General features: G+C 36.5%; 1 protein-coding gene across 4 annotated transcripts in view; it reads right to left on the reverse strand.

Annotated features, from left to right (window-relative positions):
* Window positions 1-20660, reverse strand: part of rgs7b (regulator of G protein signaling 7b) — a 95406-nt gene extending 74746 nt beyond the window's left edge. For all 4 annotated transcript variants that reach the window (XR_012388258.1, XR_012388257.1, XM_073918953.1 and 1 more), the window contains exons 1-2: window positions 20488-20660; window positions 17175-17272 (exon numbers count right to left, since the gene is read on the reverse strand). Coding sequence is in view for 2 of the 4 variants with exons in the window: in XM_073918953.1 (XP_073775054.1) it covers window positions 17175-17252 (78 nt within the window). In the remaining 2 variants the exon portion in view is untranslated. The remainder of the gene's footprint in view (window positions 1-17174; window positions 17273-20487) is intronic.
* Window positions 20661-21598: the final 938 nt, after the last annotated feature.

The raw sequence follows: 21598 nt of genomic DNA on the forward strand, positions 1-21598 counted from the left end.
GTAGCGTTTGTGAGATACTACAGTAAGAACTAACCTTTACTAATCAGTATTGTGAAGTTGCATTGATGAGTCACACACAATATCGTTACAAAGTTAACGCGCACACACACACACACACACACACACACACAGGCAGGCAGACAGACAGAGCGCGCTTAGCTTAGTTAAGGCTAACCTCAAGTGCTGTGTGGATATCTGTTATGCTAATGTACAAAATAAACCTGATTTAACTTCCACAAACTGGGATTGAAGTGTCTTCTTTTATAGTTGTTCTGACACGCGGCTGTGCTGATGAAGTAAAACGCTGTAATTAATTACACACATACTCTGTTTTAAAACACTTTAAACATGTGAAACTTACTCTTAATCACATTTGATGATGATTGCTGATCCTAGCGAACAGAACAGAGCTTTTATTCCCGGTTGCTTTGCGTATGTCTGCCTGGTCTTGTTGACATATACACGCGACTACCGGAACATGTTAATGCGCGCAGCTGTCAATCAATTCGGTGGGCGGGGGGATCACACACCTACGTAATGGTGCGATCGATTTGAAAACAGCTCCAATTGGCCGACCCTTTTTTTGTAGTTAAACTGAAAAAAAGGACTGGGTGTGTTCATATCACCCCAGTATGACGGTCTTTACACTATACCAACACACAGATCTGTCCAAACAGATTGAAAAGTAGATTTTTTTTACCATAGGTGCCCTTTAAGTTAATATTTATAATTATTATATATATATATATATATATATATATATATATATATATATATATATATATATATATATATATATATATATATATATATATATATATATATAATTGAAAAAAAAAAAAAATATATATATATATATATATATATATATATATATATATATATATATGTGTGTGTATATATGTATGTATGTATATATACAGTTGAATTATTAGCCCCCCTAAATTATTAGACCGCTTGTTTATTTTTTCCCCAATTTCTGTTTAACGGAGAGCAGATTATTTTCAACACATTTCTAATCATATCAGTTTTAATAACTCATTTCTAATAACTGATTTATTTTATCTTTGCCATGATGACTGTAAATAATATTAGACTAGATATTTTTCAAGACACGTCTATACAGCTTAAAGTGACATTGAAAGGCTTCACTGGGTTAATTAAGTTAACTAGGCAGGTTAGGGTAATTAGGCAAGTTATTGTATAACAGTGGTTTGTTCTGTAGATTATCGAGAAAAAAATATAGCTTAAAGGGGCTAATAATATTGTCCCTAAAAAGGTTCATAAAAAATTTAAAACTGCTTTTATTCTAGCCAAAATAAGACAAATAAGACTTTCTCCAGAAGAAAAAATATTATCAGACATACTGTGAACATTTCATTGCTCTGTTAAACATCATTTGGAAAATATTTTTAAAAAATCAAAGGGGGCTAATAATTCTGACTTTAACTGTATGTATGTATGTATGTATATATATATATATATATATATATATATATATATATATATATATATATATATATATATATTTTTTTTTTTTTTTTAAGTCCAATTTTTCATGATCAAAAGTTGTTGGAAGAAAGATTAAGCTCCCATAATGCAGTTAAAAAGCAGAAATACACAAGCAGAAATAAAAACAAGAATCACAAAATACAGAAAACTGCCAATTTAGGGTTTGTTTTTACATTGTAGACTGAGTAAATGATACAAAATAATAAAAAACACACATAAAAATATCAAGAGTAAATGATTTTCAGAGTGTTCAATCGTTTTTTAAGCTGTAGATGTGCAGTGTTTTCTGCTGCAGGGCATCAGGTGTAAATCTGAAGATGCATTAGACTCTTGGCGTCAGATTAGTGCTCTAAACTGATCCATGAGGCGATATTCAATCCATTAACACCTGACATTAATCTAAGAGCAGCTCTGGGCCGCTATCTGCTATCGGTTTAATTATAATCAATGCAATCTCTGGAAATCAATCAGCATTTCCAGCGCCCGGCGGAAGTGAATCTGAGCCGCTGAACGATGGAGATTAAATCAGCTGGACGATATTGGATTTAATTGATTGCACAGCACTTGCTGATAACCAATCGATTAATAATATATTTCATTTAATAGCTTGGCGCCATGGTGGCGCAGTGGGTAGCATGATCACCTCACAGCAATAAGGTCACTGGTTTGAGCCCCAGCTGGGTCAGTTGGCGTTTCTGTGTGGAGTTTGCATGTTCTCCCTGTGTTGGCGTGGGTTTCCTCCGAGTGCTCCAGTTTCCTCCACAGGTCCAAAGACATGTGGTACAGGTGAATCAGGTAGGCTAAATTGTCCGTAGTGTGAATGAGAGTGTATGGATGTTTCCCAGTAATGGGTTGCAGCTGGAAGGGCATCTGCTGTGTAAAACATATGCTGGAAAAGTTGGTGGTTCATTCCGCTGTGGCAACCCCTGAATAATAAAGGGACTAAGCCGAAAAGAAAATGAATGAATGAATGAATACTAATAATGGGTGACACGGTGGCTCAGTGGTTAGCACTGTGGCCTCACAGCAAGAAGGTCACTGGTTCGAGTCTCGGCTGAGTCAGTTGGCGTTACTGTGTGGAGTTTGCATGTTCTCCACGTGTTGGTGTGGGTTTCCTCCGGGTGCTCCGGTTTCCCCCACAGTCCAAGCACATGCGATATAGGGAAACTGATTGACTAAATTGCCCGTAGTGTATGGGTGTTTCCCAGTACTGGGTTGAGGCTGGAAGAGCATCTGCTGTGTAAAACATATGTTGGAATAGTTGGCGGTTCATTCCACTGGGGCGATCACTGATTAATACTTTCGCCTGGCACTGCGTTGCGAACCTCTGCTGACTGCGCGCACATCTCACGAAGCAGACGAGGCTTTTAGACTTGAAGCGTTTGCCATTGTGATACTCTTTAAAATGACACGGGGCGGTCAAAAGACAACGACTGTAAAGTCAAACGAATAAACAGAGAAGTAGAAAGTTAACCACATAATATCATTCAATATTTTTAAACGAATTACTTTTAAATAAACAATAATACATAAATAATAATAATAATAAATAACAATACGAATAATAATAATTAATAAATAATAATAATAATAATAATAATAATAATAATAATAATAATAAATAAATAATGATAATAATAATAAAAATAATAATAATAACAATACGAATAATAATAATAATAATAATAATAATAATAATAATAATTAATAAATAATGAAAATAATAATAATAACAACAATAATAATAAATAACAATACGAATAATAATAATTAATAAATAATAAATAATGATAATAATAATAATAATAATAATAATGATAATAAATAATAATAAATAATGATAATAATAATAATAGATAACAATATTAATAAAAATAATTATAATAAATAATAATAATAATAAATAAATAATAAACAAAACAATAATAATAAATTACAATATTAAAAATAATAATAACAATAATAATAATAACATAATATAATATCATTAATATCATTCAATATTTTTAAACTAATTACTTTTTATTGTTTTTATCATTTATTTTAATGATTATAAGGATTTTTATAACCATTCAAGATTTGTTTTAAATCACACTTTGATGCATCACTTGCTTTAGTTCTTATCTCGGACAGTTCTAGATATTAAAGTTTATGACAATATTAATGATTACAGAACATGAGTTGCTCTTCAAATATATATTGTTATTATGGCAAGAATAAAAGCACAAAAGTACAATTACTAAAAATACAGATGTTTTTTTTTTTTTTTTTTTTTTTTAATTTAGCCCGCTCCACAATTCACACATTACTGTCTGGCTAGTTTCTGTCCTCAACTGATAAGCGAAAGAGGCAATAGTGGTTCAACATTCCTGACTATTATCATCAATGAAGCCCAGAGAAACAGACATCAGTATATTGTAAACAGACAGGGTCAAATATTCTTTTCAGTTATTAAAGAAATAATGTGTTCCTTAATTATAGTTTGGTGACTATTAAATTGTTTTAAATTCTAAATTGTATTATAAACATCAGTGTAAAAGTTATGACTGATTCAGTGATTGTGTACCTGGGTCTCCACTTTTGTATGGCCTCTTTCAGCTTTAAAGGGGTGGTCCAGAATGTTATTTTTAAGGCTTGGTTGTGTTAATAAGATGCAAAGCAATGTGTGGTCATGTTTAACTTGAAGGAAATCGTGTTATTTTTTCATAAATCTCACTTTGATTATACACAGCTACTCAGCTAACATGAAAACGACTGTCATATTTCCTAGTTCCTCTAAAAGGCCCACCCTCAAGTGACTCTGATTGGTCATCATCATAATATGCTGTGATTCGCCGATCGGCTTCACGTCACGCCCTGACAAGCACGCGCGTTTTGTGTAAACAGTCAGTCAGTCAGTCAGTCAGTCAGTCAGTCAGTCAGTCAGTCAGTCAGTCAACACGTGTCTGTAACGAGTGAAAATGGGATGCGGCTCCTTTAACTGTTTCTGTGCCTTTTAGTGTGTTTATGCGTGTATACGATGAAGTATCTGTAACACGAGAAGCGCATGTGCGCGGGAGAGATTTTTATTGTTCTTTTTCTCTCATGCTCGGATTAAGTTATTTTCTATGGTGACAGAATAAAGCACAAGATGTGAGATGAGACCTTTGTGAGCCTGGATTGATTTGTTTTTGATGTTACACTCCAGTTGGGAAATCATTGCTGTATTTTTTTTAAATCAACGCGTTACAGGACGTCTTTCATGCATATGCGGAATATGCCTGTGTAAGTAACATGAATCGTTCACATATCTTTTGCGACTTTATTGTCCGAGTTGTAAAACGCATAGCATAGCTGCCTATAGAGAGAAATTCTGCCGTCTCACACAGAGAGACGCAGGTGCTGGCCAAGAGTGCGTGTATGTGTATGTGTGTGTGTGCGTTTACAGCCGTTTGATAAATATGGATTTGTAACGTTAGCTAAGTCGTTAGCGGTTACCATAATTTCCCGTTGTTTACATCTTTGCTACAACACACCGTTAAAGTTAGACACTGTACATGTCATGATCAATTTTAACAAATAAAAACACTTACAGGTCATGACTCAGAGTTCACAGCGTCTCCTTGCTCCATCTTTGAGGAGATTTTAACTGAATCCAGCACTGAACTGGGAGAGATTCTGGAAGCTGTGTTTTGTCAAATCATGCTTGCTATGTATTTTATAGTTCTCTGGAACATAATTAATATTGAACTGTAAGCACTTCTGTGTTTGGGTCGTGTCATTTGGAAGCCCAACAACAGAAACAGAACAGCTCTGTGGAAACAGCAGGATGGCATTTCTCTCTCTGCAGTAACGTTACAGCGCCTCTGGCCACGGCCTTTACCTGCGCAGTGTGGGATGCGCAATAACGAACTTTTGTGATCTCACAGGGGGCGGAAGTATTTTTTGTAGTCCCCAAAATTCGTTAATTGTAGGCGTTGCTAAGCTAACTCTGTACAAATCAAGGTCTCCCTTTGCATTAAACTTTGAATATTTTACATTCAGAGATGCTGTTTATGTTCACACAGCTACATTACACATCAACTGAAGTTTAAAATATAATATCGTAGTGGACCACCCCTTTAACAAACTCATCCCTCAGGATTTTCCAAACATTTTAACAAAAACTTTCCTCCTTTCCCACTGCTGTTGCAATTTCTAGCCAAGAGTTATTGATCATCTGGTTATTCCTATGATCACTCATGGGTGGATCATAAAGATGTCTGTGCAGCTGTTTCAGACAAAATCTCTTGAAAGTGTTTCATATTCAACTCAAATCAAACACGGTGCACATTCGCAGCACGCACTTAAGCAAACTAGCGAACGTGTTGAGTATAACCCAGGATTAACCGAAAGTAAATGAATGATTGCTTAAAGTGAAGACAGAGGAATAAATGTGAACAGGAACAGATCTGAGGCCAGTTCTCAGACATCACTGATGTTGAAAGCATTAGAGAGTAACTGTATGAAGGTCACAGTGATCTGAAACCCTGCGAGAGTCTCTCAGCTTCAAAGACAACACACACACACACACACACACACACACACACACATGAACAGAACATAAAAGCAGGTCAAAAGCACTCATTCAACTTAATGCAAAAATAGAATTATTCATATAGAGGCCAAAATTAAGATTATTAAAAGATTATCACTGAAACAGGTCAAAAATGGCAAAATTGTAAATATAATTGAAAGGTTTAAGTTCACAGTCTTATCATTTGAAAAATGCATTAAATATTGTGCAAGATTAGAATAATATTAATAATAATAATAATAATAATAATAATAATAATAATAATAATAATAATAAATAATAATAATAATTAATGATAAAATAATAATAAATAACTAAATAATAATAATAAACAATAGTAATAATAACAATTAATAAATAATGATAATGATAATAATAAATAATAATAATAATTATTATTATTATCATCAGTAGTAGTAGTAATAATAATAATAATAATAATAAATAACAATAATAATCATAATGATAATAAATTTTAAATAACTAAATAATAATAATAATAAACAATAATAGTAATAATAACAATTAATAAATAATGATAATGATAATAAAAAATATCAGTAGTATTAATAATAATAATAATAATAATAATAATAATAAATAAATAATAATAATAATTAATAACAATAACATTAATAAATAATAATATTGAATAAATAAATTACAATAATAATAAATAATAATATAATAATAATAATAATAAATAATATTAGTTAATAATGATAATGATAATAATAAGGACACAGATCACTCTGCCTGTTTATGCCAGAGTCCCGTGGAGAGAGTTTTACCGGTGGTAATTTGTGCGTTACTTCTCTTTATTTATGATTAATTTAGTTATGAGTTAAGCTAAGACCATGAGGGTCAGCTAGTTGAAACGGTAGGCTGCAAATAATTAATTTGTTATGAATTAATTCATTATAAATAATTGATTCACCGCCACCTATTATGACGATGCCATCGTCCATCGCGATGTTACATATTAAACATTGTACGATGCAAAATTGGTCGACATCGCCCAACGGCATATTTTCCATTACATTCAAACGATTATTTACATTTAAATATTTGTTAACAGAAGATGCAAGGAATGCACTGTTAAAAATATTTATTTAGAAGAGATGCTGCTTATTTTCTACTTTTATTATGAAAAGCACTGAAAATAATTTGTTTCCAAAAGTGCAAGTTATTTATTTTCACTTTTCTATATGAAAATACTGACTGTTGGATTTAGGCGGTGTGTGTGTTTTAATTTCGGTCGTTCAACATTGATGTTAAATAAATAATCATAGATAGTAGATAGTGTGTGTTTCCTTCAATTATTTAAAATCAATTAATGAGAAAAAATTCAGAAATCTGACTTGTAATATGTGAGTGTATTTACTGTACAAAATGCACTGTTAGTGAACGATGAAGGCAAAATATATACAGTTAAAGTCAAAATTATTAGCCCCCTGTTTTTTTCCCCTAAATTCTGTTTAACAGAGATATGTTTTCAGCACATGTCTAATCATATTAGTTTTAATAACTCATCTCTAATAACTGATTTATTTTCTCTTTGTCATGATGACAGTAAATAATATTAGACTAGATATTCTTTAAGACACTTCTATACAGCTTAAAGTGATATTTAAATGCTTAACTAGGCTAATTAGGGTAACTAGGCAGGTTATTGTATAACGACGGCTTGTTCTGTAGACAATCGGAAAAATATATAGCTTAAAGGGGCTAATAATATTGATCTTAAAATGGTGTTTAAAAAAATTAAAAGCTGCTTTTATTCTAGCCAAAATAAAACAAATAAGACTTTTTCCAGAAGAAAAAATATTATCAGACATATTGTGAACATTTCCTTGAAAATATTTAAATAAGAAATATTTAAAAAACAAAAAAACAAAGGGGGACTAATAAATCTGACTTCAACTGTATATATTTATAAAAATAAAATAATCCTTCATTAATCACAATCGAGGTAAAATATTCAATTAATCAAGATTTTGATTTTAGGCCAAATCGCCCAGCACTACTATGTTTATTATAATTAAAAACAATTCAATAAAAAAAGAAAGAAAGAAAATACATATTAACATGCTTATTTTCTCTGTGCTCTCCATTTATAACTTGTAAAATAGGTCAGGTACAGAGAGTCGTAAATGAAGATTTTAGTGTGAACTATCCCTTTAAACTCAGTGCTGTGCGTTTGGGTTCATCTAATCGGATGTTGCTACAGTCATATTTGCCTCTTGGGACGCGCTGGATTTGAGAATGAAGCTGTGTCAGTAATCTGCCATTCACTGAATAAATCATTAAGCAGAGCATCAATCCTCTCTGAAAACAGGTTAAACTGTGCTGAGCGGCTCATGCACTCCTGACTTACATCTCAAAAGCGCAGATCCTGCAGAAATGAGTCTCCAGACAGACTCAGACTGTAAAACATCCACCGGAATCACTCTGGCTGATGTGTTTATTAAACGGCAAACAAGAGAAAATCCCAGTGGAAAGTCCTTTATGAACTTCACGACACGAAGAACTAAAATCAACCCAGGCTCATTATTGATAAGTACCCCTGTATACATTTCTGGAGAGTGCCAAATACATCCCAGGATGTACCATTTTTTTTAGCAGTGTAACGGTGGCCCTACCTTAAACCCCAAGTAGGTAATATTTTACTTTTTGTTGGGGAGCCAAACAGAATAAATCCGTCAATATTACAAATTTAACTTTAGCCCAGATAGCTAAAAGCCATCGACTACAACTATACTAAACATAACAAACAAAATACACACGAATTCACCAAATGAGTGCGTATTGGAATATTTTCATTTTCCATCACTGAAAGATCACCACCAACACCTCGCTCATAACCAAAACTGAAAATAAACAGTTTTATGAAAATATCATGATCAATTTATACCACACGCAAAGAAAAAGGCATCCACTGAAATAATAATAATCCGTATCTAATAGGGTTGTGCTGACAGACGATGGCACCGTCCATCGCCGATGGCCGACAAACTCAGCATCGTGATCCATTGCCCCGTCCCACATTTATGTTGATATGGAACTTATTATTTGCATGTCATCTTAATAACAATAACGGTCTTTTCATGAGCTGTGTTAAATGTTACATATAGCTGCCGCTAGCACGGCTAACAGCATGGTGAGGATTAAATGAAGGATTATACAGCATCTCTCACGCTTACAATGTGTAGATTCAGTGGCAAACGCTGTTACCTGCAAACCCCGTCCCAAAGACTTTACAGTGAACGGCTTTAGTCATGTTCATAGCGGACTTGAAGCCACTGGAAGTCTGTTGTCAACTCATGGAAAAGTGTAAATGCTGGATTAACATTCAGCACATGATCACTTATAAGATGTGCCATTATTAGTAACTGTATGTGGTTTCTAAACTAAATCTGTCAGTGTTATTTTCATTCTCTCATCTTCAGCGCTTCACATTTTCGCAGTTGTATCTCAGTCATCTGAAGGCAGAAGGCGTTGGCTGAGTGATTGACAGCTGATATTAACCAATCATTCACACCTACACTTTTGTTTCGGAACCGGTCTCGTTTACCCAATTAGCGCGGTTCGTTTGGCATATGTGAATCCAGCAATCGTGCTCGGATCCGCGGCAAAACATTCGCTCCAAGATCGCTTGAATGAGGTGGTCTCGGCTTGACTGAAATGAACTCTGAAGCGGATCGATTGTAGAGAGAAAGCGATACGATCTGAGCCCGGTTAAATCACAGTCTATTATGGATATGCAATAGGCATACGGCTATATGAAGAGAATTATGAGTAGGGCGGGAGGTCATTCCAGACATCCAAAGTCTCTCAGAAGTTTCATTAGTCTCCCGCAAATGCACAGAGACTCCTGGGTGACCGCAAACGAGTGATCATTTCCAGGAAATCGCGCGTCTTCCTCCCGGTTCTCATATACGTCCTGCAGCCTTCTCACCCCTCCCCACGGCATCCGTCCTAGCTCTTCAGACACGTCGCACGCACCCTGTCAAACACCACCAAACCACTACCACCCCCCTGACAGCTGAACGTGACTTGTTTTAGCTCTTTTGGTCCGTTTAGAAACTGCAGTGTGAAAGCGAACCGCTCCAAGAGCAAAGAGCAACACTGTAACAATTTTAGGCCCTGTTTCAGAACGAGTGAATCCATTCACAGGTGTGAACGCACCCTAACAGTTCATTCAACGAGTAGAAGCGTTACGGAAAAGGTCAACAGCTGTAAACACATCGCTTTGGCATTCAACCCTTCAATGATGCTGGTATGCTAGCGTTTTGTTTTCCTTTTTTTTGTAAAAATGTAAAGTACCTGAACTAGAGGGAAATCACTTAACCAGTTCAACTCTGCTGCTATTTGGAGATTTCCGCCTGGATTTTGCCTCCCCAAATTTAAAAGCTTCCCAAATCCACATGCAGAGGTGTAAATGCAAACATTTGGTATCATTTTAAAGAAAACCCTTTAAATTTTCATAAAACACTATTGAAAGGGTTTAAAATATCTGTATATGTCGTCTGTGTTATAATAAACACCTAAAAGAAGCGCTTTTTGTATTATTTGTTATAAACTCAAATGTGAAAGTGTATCTTTTAGGTTGTGTGTGGTCTAGCGTGCTGTAATTAATGTTGGTGGTTTCTGCACATGTCTGTAATCATAGGAAAACAGAAAATTGTCTCCACCATAATCTATGCAAAAGTTATTGTGTTCCAACTGATGAGAGGAGCTGTACAAGCCACAGGGAGCGATCATTGTTTTCATATTTCACTATTCTTTTGTTTGATCAAACATAATTCACTGTGTTTGGAGCACGTCAGACATATAAAAGGATTACTTATGCACATCACCTCAAAAACAGAGGAGAATGGCCCTGAAGCGCACAGCATAAGGTAAGAGATGACAGCTGTCTGTGCTATCTGGGGCTGCTTATTGATCATTAATGTATTGTTTTCACTTCTGCGCCATGGAAACAGCGAGATTCATTCAGAAATAGTTTGATATGTGAATATAATCCAGTAAAAACAATGCTAGAACTGTATGAGCACCGGCAAGAGCTTTCATTTGAGCTATAACTTGTACATGTGTCGTATGAAAAATATGAAAATGAACCAATGTTCAACAACCAGCTCGGGTATCCAAAATACTGTGTATTTAAGTGTAAATTACTTTTGCACAGTAGAATAAAAACCAAAGTGATGCATATGTGCATAAAATATAGATTCTACACTTTCAAACGAAACCACTTACAGGGGTCTGGTGCAACGCTTGCCCTTTAAATCTGAAAGCGAAAGTCGATGACGTCACGGACCCGGTACCGGGTCCGCAGAGTTTAAGTGGTTAAGGCTCGCGTCTATGTAGAGTGACGTCACTCAGCTCCCTTTGTTGTGGAAACCTCACATGATCTCGGGCAACAGCTAAACCCACCATCTCTGCCAAACGTCTCTCCAAACACTCTTAACAGCACTCACTCTTCGCTGATTCGGTCACTGCCAGCACACTTGTGCAGCCACTCGCTTTTTTGGCCCAGCCGGGACTCGAACCAGTAACCTTATGGCTGTGAGGGGTCACAGTACTAACCACTGAGCCACCGTGCCGCCCACTATATTAACACATCTCGGGTAAAAGTTCACTGCTCAGAAGAATATTTATAGAAGATCTTTAGCTGAATTCGTGGTCCGTTGGTGATTTAATTAATGCAAGTCAATGGTTACTGTTTTCATGAGATTAAAAATAAACTCAGAAACGAGTCCAAATCAATATGCATGGCTCCTGATGATACACTGAGCTCTTATAAAGGAAATATGGAGCATATTTTGCTGCATAATAAAAAAATGGCTGTTGCTAGGAGAGATACAGCTGTTTGCGGAAGTTAATGAGATTTATATTATTTATGAAATCACACGTTACTTGTATTTTATTGATGTGTACCCAACCCCAACCCTGAGAGTAATATAAAAACAGTAATTATACAGAGTATTATTTATATTAGTTAATAAATTACACATTAAATTGTATTTTATTGATGTGTACCCAACCCTCACAGTAATGTAAAAACAGTAATTATACAGAGTGTTATTCATATTATTTATTAATCACCTAGAAACTTTATTTTATTAACATCTACTTCAACCCCAGACCTCACAGTAATGTAAATACACTCGTTGTTGATCGGCAATTGTATTATTTTAATAGCATAAATAATTCTCCTTGACGTCCGGCTGCAGCTGTATCCCTTCTAGACTTAAAACAGCATTTTAGGTGTACTACACTACCTGACAAAAGTCTTGTCTTGATCTCGGTTGTAAGAGCAACAAATAATAACCTGACATCTAGTTGATCTTGGAAAAGTGTCAGAAGGTTGAATTTTCAGATGAATCATCTGTTGATCTGCATCCCAATCATCACCACTGCAGAAGACCTACTGGAACCAGCATGGAGTCAAGATTCTCACAGACATCAGTCAAGTTTGGTGAAGAAAAAGTCATGGTTTGGGGTTACATTCAGTATGGGGGCGTGCGAGAGACCTGCAACATCAGCAGCCTGAGGTATCAAGACATTTGTGCTGCCCATTACATTACAAACCACAGGAGAGGGACAATTCTCCAGCAGGATAGCGCTCCTGCTCATACTTCAGCCTCCACATCAAAACTCCTGAAAGCAAAGAAGGTCAAGCTGCTCCAGGATTGGCCAGCCCAGTCACCAGACATGAACATTATTGAGCATGCCTGGGGTAAGATGAAGGAGGAAGCATTGAAGATGAACACAAAGACTCTTGATGAACTCTGGGAGTCCTGCAGGAAGGCTTTCTTCTTCATTCCAGATGACTTTATTAATCAGTGATTTGAGTCATGTCAGAGATGTATGGATGCAGTCCTCCAAGCTCATGATGGAGTCAGACACAATATTCATTCTGTCTCCACTGCAGCAGGACTTTATATTCTATACTGGACATTATTTCTGTTCAGTGATGAGACTTTAGTCTAAGCAGAGTCAGACCGCACTGTCCTTATGGAATCATTAAAGGCATGATCAGATTTTATTGTGCTCAAATAAGCGTCATCTTGAGGCCTTTGCCTTTCATATAAGACACTTCCGATGCCAAATAATCAACTAGAAGTCAACTTATTATTTGTTGTTCCTGAAACTTGCATAGGCAACAAGACTTTTGTGAGGAATTTTAGGCGTTTACTAGTGGCGTTCTTGAAATAATTTCTGAAATACACCAGCAAAAATGAGAAGAAATATGCAGAGGGAAGTTTGCAGAAATGCTTCAAAAGAAAAGTTTAGAGACGAAGAGCCTCAGGAGGGATTTTTTTTCCATATGAAAGCTGCTAGAGTCTCTAAAATCATCCTTTTAAAGCATCAAATATTCAAGCCTGAAAATGGAAAACTCAACATAAGCCAGTCGACCTCCCTGAAGTCTTTATACTGCCCTTTATTACAGGAAAAACTGATTCAAATGATCAGAACAACTCATTAGGCCTGGCACAAAAATCAATATATCAACTTATTATCACAAATGGACACGACCTCAATCATTTCTGGTGATGCAATATATCTCGCCCATACATAACCAACATTTCAGCTGATTGTGCAACATCCTGATCTCCATTGGAGGTGTCATTGTCAGAATGCTTGTGTCTAGGGATGCAACGATTAACCGATTTCACTATTAACCGTGCTTTAATTCGACATGGTTAATTAATCGTAAGGCTTCTCAACACTGTGTTCCTGCATGGAACAAAACTGCTGCAACTTAAAGTGATGCCAACTGAGCGCTAGTTTGAAGTTATGAGCTTGTACTGTACACCATGCACACTGCATTAACTATGGCTAAAGCGATTACCTAAGGGCCAGTCACATATCGTGTATTTTGCAAGTTATTTCCAATGAAGGTGTGTGGCTTGCATATATAGAGCAAGGGACTCGTGCTTTCCAGACGCACCTACTAGTTGAAAGAATGCCGCGAGCGCCCTACACTAAGTGATTTTGTTATATAGTTGATCAAAAAGTTCAGCAGCCTTTGAATACATTTCTGCACTGTAAAAGAGAAATACTTACCTAATATTTAACAAATTTACATTAGACAAATACTACTTATTTATTTATTTATTTGTTTATCGATTTTTAATGTGATTTATTTTATGTATTTATTTGAATTTTATTGTTTATTTTTTAAATTATTTATTTATTTATTTTAAATTTATTTATTTATTTATTTAATTTATTTATTTTTAATTTATTTACATTTAATAAATTTATTTTAATGTATTAATTTATAATAATTTATTTAAAAAATATTCATTTATTGTAATTTATTTTATTTTATTTATTAAAAATTTATTAATTATTATTATTTTAAATTTATTTAAATTTTATTTTATTTTTTCTTTATTGACATTTATTTTCAGTGTAAAATTATTATTAATGTTTAAATGCCAACTTTTTTCATTCATTTTTAATTTATTTACATTTAATTTATTTATTTTTAGTTTATTATTTATATTAATTTATTTTTTTTTATTATTTATTGTCATATATTTTATTTTATTTAGTAAAATTAATTAATTAATTATTTATTTTAAATTTATTTACATTTTATTTTCTTTATTGACATTTATTTTCAGTGTAAAATTATTATTTATGTTTAAATGCCAACTTTTATCATTCATTTTTAATTTATTTACATTTATTTATTTTAGTTTATTATTTATATTAATTTTTTTAATTATTTATTGTAATATATTTTATTTTATTTAGTAAAATTAATTAATTAATTAATTAGTTATTTATCTTAAATGTATTTACATTTTATTTTTTATTTTCTTTATTGACATTTATTTTCAGTGTAAAATTATTATTTATGTTTAAATGCCAACTTTTTTCATGTGTTTTTAAGTCCAAAGAGAAATGGACTATTGTTTGTTTTTTATTATTATTATTATTTTGTGCCATATTATTTGGTTACTGAGCAGCAATAAATAACATTTTAAAATATAAAGAGTTTTCATGTGATTTTTCTAAACTAGCAGTGTTTTGAAATAAATGCATAATAATCGTGATAACCATGATTATTCCTCAGACTATAATCGCACAACCAAAATATATAATCGTTGCATCCCTACTTGTGTCACTGTATTATTGACTATAAATTACTATAGCGTATAACCATCATGTGGGTGTGTGACAGCTGAAAATAGATCTGGTAGCAGATATCGCAGCCTCGATTACTTTTTACCTTGCACTTTTTTGTTAACATTTATTATTATTGATTGAGTGCGAGTATGTGCAGCTGTATCCCTTCTAGACTTTACCTCTAATCACCTTTATTCATACAATACAAATTTCCTGAACAAACAAACCAGAAAACATCACAATTATTCATTCATTTTCCTTCAGCTTAGTCTCTATTTTAAAAGGTCAACACAGTGGAATGAACCGCCAACTATTCCAGCTTATGTTTTACAAAGCCGATGCCCTTCCAGCTGCAACCCAGTACTGCGAAACACCCACTCACATTCACACTCATACACTACAGCCAATTTTTTAGTTCATCAATTCCCCTATAGTGCATGTGTTTGGACTGTGGGGGAAACCGGAGCACCCGGGAGGAAACCCACACCAACATTGAGAGAACATGCAAACTCCACACAGAAACGCCAACTGGCCCAGCTGGGACTCGAACCAGAGACCTTCTTGCTGTGAGGCCATAGTGCTAACCACTGAGCCACCACATCACAATCATGCAAAGGTAAATAGAGCTCGTGTCTCTTTAAAGCTCTGCGCTGATGGTCTGCTACTAGTGGCACCTCATAATGACAGAAACTGTTATGCAATTGTAATTTGATGAATTGTAATAAATATGACAGGTTGACAATGGAGATGATGATGATGATGATGCTGATGATGCTTGCATTCTCTTGCTGTTCTGACCCAGATATTAATCAGTGTGTAATATTTTTATTTGGTCCTATAAATGTGATAAAAAAGTAAATGTAAAGGAAAACAGCCAAAACATGCTGGGTTGTTGCAAGAATTGGGTCAAATATGAACAAACACAATCATTGGTTAAAAAGTGCACTTTAAAATTAATTTAAAAAAATAATCCAATGTTGGGTTTGTCCATATTTTATTAAGTACTATTACTTATTAATATTACTTATTTATTATTAAATAATATTAATGTTATTTAAATAACCGAGAACAACTTGTTTTGACTGTACACTGGTGTTTATTTCATTAAATTGAAAATATTACTTGCAATATTGTAAATCAGTAATTGTAATATTTTTAAAATGTAAATCAGGAAAATGTGGCTGTTTACAGTACATCACATTTATGGATTTTTGGATTTAATTTTTGTTAAACTTACATTTTGTTTTACATCCCACAATTCAGATTTTTTTTTTTTACCCTAAATAATTCATTCATTCATTCATTCATTGTCTTATCGGCTTAGTCCCTTTATTAATCCGGGGTCGGCACAGCGGAATGAACCGCCAACTTATCCAGCAAGTTTGTATGCAGCGGATGCCCTTCCAGCCGCAACCCATCTCTGGAAACAAAAACACACATTCACACACACACTCATACACTACAGACAATTTAGTCTACCCAATTCAACTGTATCTCATGTCTTTGGAGCACCCAGAGGAAACCCACAAGAACGCAGGGAGAACATGCAAACTCCACACAGAAACTCCACCTGAGCCGAGGCTTGAACTAGCGACCCAGCGACCTTCTTGCTGTTAGGCGACAACACTACCTACTGCGCCACTGCGTCGCCTTACCCTAAATAATGTGTTGTTAAAAAAAAGAAAACATTGGGTTAAATATGAACAAATCTAATCTGTCAGAGATTTATGTCCACCTTTAAGATCTCAGTGCCACATATATACGTCTGAAATCACTCAGACTCAGAGCACCTCGAATTCTTACACCTTATTGCATGATGAAGACTATTGTTGGAGTTAACAGCCACAAACTAAAGCAGATAACGCTTTTCTCATCAGATTATTTCAACACAAAACCAACCAGAGCTCCATCACACGCTTCCCGGCTGAGCGTGGAGAAGAATAGGGCGACTATTACTGACCTTCCTGTAGACCAGCATGTTGGGAGATTCGTCTGCAACACCATTACTGCCCTGAGCACACGAGCTGGGCTGAGCCATGCCTGAAGAGCTGGACACTCCTGCAGAAACACACACACACACAGAGGAGCACAGCAGATTAAAGTATGCATCAAATCAAAACTAACCGTATTCATGTCGTTAGCTCGCATTGCTAGTTTTGTGGTGAACAATTCATCTGTCATTAGGGACAAAACTACAGTTTGCCCTAGTAATCTTTAATTGAAATCCGAAAATGCACTTTCAATTTGTTTTCAGTTAAATTAGGGCCGATGGACAGGATTAGGGCTTTCTGAGGTAGTAGGCGGGGCTAACATACTTAACCACGCCCCTCCAGTTGTCAGTTTTGACAAGCAGAAAGGGTAAAGGGGGAGGAGTCTGTTGTAATAACTCTCCTCAAATCATTTCCCCATTATTCTGAATGACACGCCTACTTTACAGCAGCCAATCAGCTTGCAGGAGAAAAAACAAGTCACACCCACTGTTTTCTCATTTAAAATTCTCTAGGAACTGCTTCACAATATGGAAAAAAAACACTCGCAGACACAAACAGTCACAGAACAATGGACAGATAGAACAATGGACAGGCGGATGGATGAGTCGATGGACAGGATGGATGGATGCACTAATGGATGGGCCGATAGGCTGATTGATGGGTTGATGGACAGGAGAGATGGATGGATGGACAGGCAGACGGATGGCCTATGAAGAGGTTTGATGGACGGTTAGACAGGATTGATGGACCAAAGAACAGGAGGATGGATGGACTAATGGACAGGTGGATGGATGGGCCGATGGACAGGATGAATGGATGGACCGATGGACAGGCAAATGGATGGATGGACAAATGGATGGATGGATGGACGGATGGGCCGATGGACAGGATGGATGGATGGACCGATGGACAGGCGAATGGATGGGCTGATGGATGGACCAATGGACAGGCAGATGGATGGGCCGATGGATGGATGGACAGGCGGATGGATGGGCCGATGGACAGGATGGATGGATGGATGGACCAATGGACAGGCCGATGGACAGGATGGATGGATGGACTGGCAGATAGATGGGCCGATGGACAGGATGGATGGATGGATGGATGGATAGATGGATGGATGGATGGATGGACCAATGGACAGGCCAATGGACAGGATGGATGGATGGACTGGCAGATAGATGGGCCGATGGACAGGATGGATGGATGGACTGGCAGATAGATGGGCCGATGGACAGGATGGATGGATGGATGGATGGATGGATGGATGGATGGACCAATGGACAGGCCAATGGACAGGATGGATGGATGGACTGGCAGATAGATGGGCCGATGGACAGGATGGATGGACTAATGGACAGGATGGATGGATGGACTGGCAGATAGATGGGCCGATGGACAGGATGGATGGATGGATGGATGGACCAATGGACAGGCCGATGGACAGGATTGATGGATGGACTGGCAGATAGATGGGCCGATGGACAGGATGGATGGACCAATGGACAGGCCGATGGACAGGATGGATGGATGGATGGACTGGCAGATAGATGGGCTGATGGACAGGATGGATAGACCAATGGACAGGCCGATGGACAGGATAGATGGATGGATGGACAGGCAGATGGACCAATGGACAGGCAGATGGACCAATGGACTGGCAGATGGACCAATGGACTGGCAGATAGATGGACCGATGGACAAGATAGATGGATGGATGACAGGCAGATGGACCAATGGACTGGCAGATAGATGGACCGATCGACAGGATAGATGGATGAATGGAAAAGGATTGATGGACCATTGGACAGGCGGATGGATTGGTTGTTGGACAGGATTGATGGACCAATGAAAAAGGCGGATAGATGGGCCGAAGGACAGGTGGATAGATGGGCCAATGGATGGATGGATGAATGGAATGATGGACAGGAATGATGGATGGATGAACGGACGGACGGACGGACGAGCAGATAGGAGAGAGATGATGGATAGACGGACAAATGGATGGATGGATGGATGGATGGATGGATGGATGGAACAACAGAGTGATGGATGTATGGACCAATGGACAGGACAGATGGTGGATGTATGGAACAAAGCACCAATGGAATGGATGGACGGATAAATGGATGGATGAGAATATACAGAATGAGGGATGGATTAATGGATAGAGGGATGGTCAGACAAAGACAGAGAAATAGAGAGAGACAGAAGGATAGATGGATGGTCAGACAGCAAAATAGATTAATGGTTAAACAGTATGATGGATGGATGGATGGACGGATGGACAACAATACACAGAATGAGGAATGGATTAATAAATAGAGGGATAGCCTGACAGAAAGAGGGCAAGACAGCAAAATAGATTGATGGTTAAACAGTATGATGGATGAATTGATGGACGGACGGACAGACGGACGGATGGATGAATAAAGAACAATATACAGAATGAGGGATGGTCAAACAGTGAGATGGAGAGAGAGACAAAAGGATGGATGGATGGATGGATGGATGCATGGACAACAATATACAGAATGAGGAATGGATTAATGAATAGAGGGGTAGTCTGACAGAAAGACAGACGGAGAGAAGGACAGAAGAGTAGATGGATGGTTAAACAGTGTGATGGATGGATGAATACAAGAGTTTACAGAATGAAGTGTGGATGAATGGATGGATAAAACAACTGATGGACAGATACAACAATATACAGATGGATGGATGGATGGATGGATGGATGGATGGATGTAAGAACTGATGGATGGTCAAATGAGAGCAGTTAGATGTTATGAAGGACAGACAGTACTGGATAAAGATTAATGGATGGATATAAGAGTGTCAACAAGATAGATAGATAGATAGATAGATAGATAGATAGATAGATAGATAGATAGATAGATAGATAGATAGATATGTATATATAAGAGCAGCTGCTGTCGAACACACACACATAGACTGGCGAATGAGGTTGCTGTTAGGAATAAAGCATTAAATCTCCAGATGAACGTGATCTCGGTGTGTCATTAATGCCTTGCACACACACACACACACACACACACACACACACACACACACACACACACACAGGGGGAGAGTGAGAGGGAGTCCTGAAGGCAGCATCAGTAGCAACATACACCTCTGCTTTCTGAAACAAACACACATACAAACACACAAACAAACACACACTCTCGGTCCCGCGGCCTGGAGCGGCTGAGGCGGGCGCGGATGGTCGGTTCGGGGCTCCAGCGGCGCGTCACGCGTCGAACAAACACACAGATTTACCTCTCAGGATCGCGCGGGAGTCGCTCCTCGTCCGCGTGCGTCGCGCAGGGCAGGTCGTCAGCTGGCGGTGGAGCTCCAGGGGCAGTTATTCATTGGAAACCATGAGTTATTTGCCCCTCGGTATGACAACTATCGCTTTCCTCTCCTCCAGCGAGCGGCGACGCGCAAATCTCACAACTAGAGCGTGAACGCGCAGGGATCCGCGGCCAATCACAAGCGCGCTCCTGCTGTCCACGCGGCCGCGCACACATTACAATACATGATGAGCACTACAGTTATTATTCTGCACTACACTACAGGGTGTAATCATAATAATAATGATGGTGCACTGCGTTATTGCGAATTAATTATATTTATATGCGCTCCATCTGTTTGTATTTGCAGATTCAACCTTATGTATAAAAAATAAATATAAGATCAATAATTAAAGATTTCATAAATTTGGGTATATTTTAATTTATTAATTTCTAATCAAAATAAATACTGTACATGTATATAATCCATGTACATAGGCTACTTAAAGGGCCAGTTCACACAAAAATAAAACCATACTCATTATTTACACCCTCAAGTGGTTTCAAGTTTTTTTTCTGTTGAATACAAATAAGATAATTTGAGGAATGTTGAACACCTGCAACCATTGACTTCCATAGTAGAATACTGTGGAAGTCAATGGTTATCAGCTATTCTTCAAACTATCTTCATTTTGGTTCAGCATAATAAATAAAATCAGTTTTAATTAAAGGAATGATGTAAATGATGACCGAAATGTCATGATTAGGTGAGCTCTCTTTAATATAAAACAAGGCAAATAAAAATACACAATTGTATTTTTTATTACCGCAAACGTTGCAGAAATAGTTGAAGAAGCGTTCTGCAAACATTTCCTGAACGTTATGTGAATGTTCTCTGATGTTTTGCATTGTTAAAAAAGCACGAGTTGAATGACCACTGACAGAAACGACTCATGTATGACGTATAAATGAAGATTCAGATGCAAAAACCTCTAAATGCCATCTGATTTTTTTTCTAAAATTTGCATTTATATCAAGCTCCTGTGTATAAGTTCACTAATATCACTTTTATGGCAAAGAATGAGTCCTTCTCATAG

Source organism: Danio rerio, chromosome 12 (assembly GCF_049306965.1).
Source record: "Danio rerio strain Tuebingen ecotype United States chromosome 12, GRCz12tu, whole genome shotgun sequence".
NCBI lineage: Eukaryota > Metazoa > Chordata > Actinopteri > Cypriniformes > Danionidae > Danio > Danio rerio.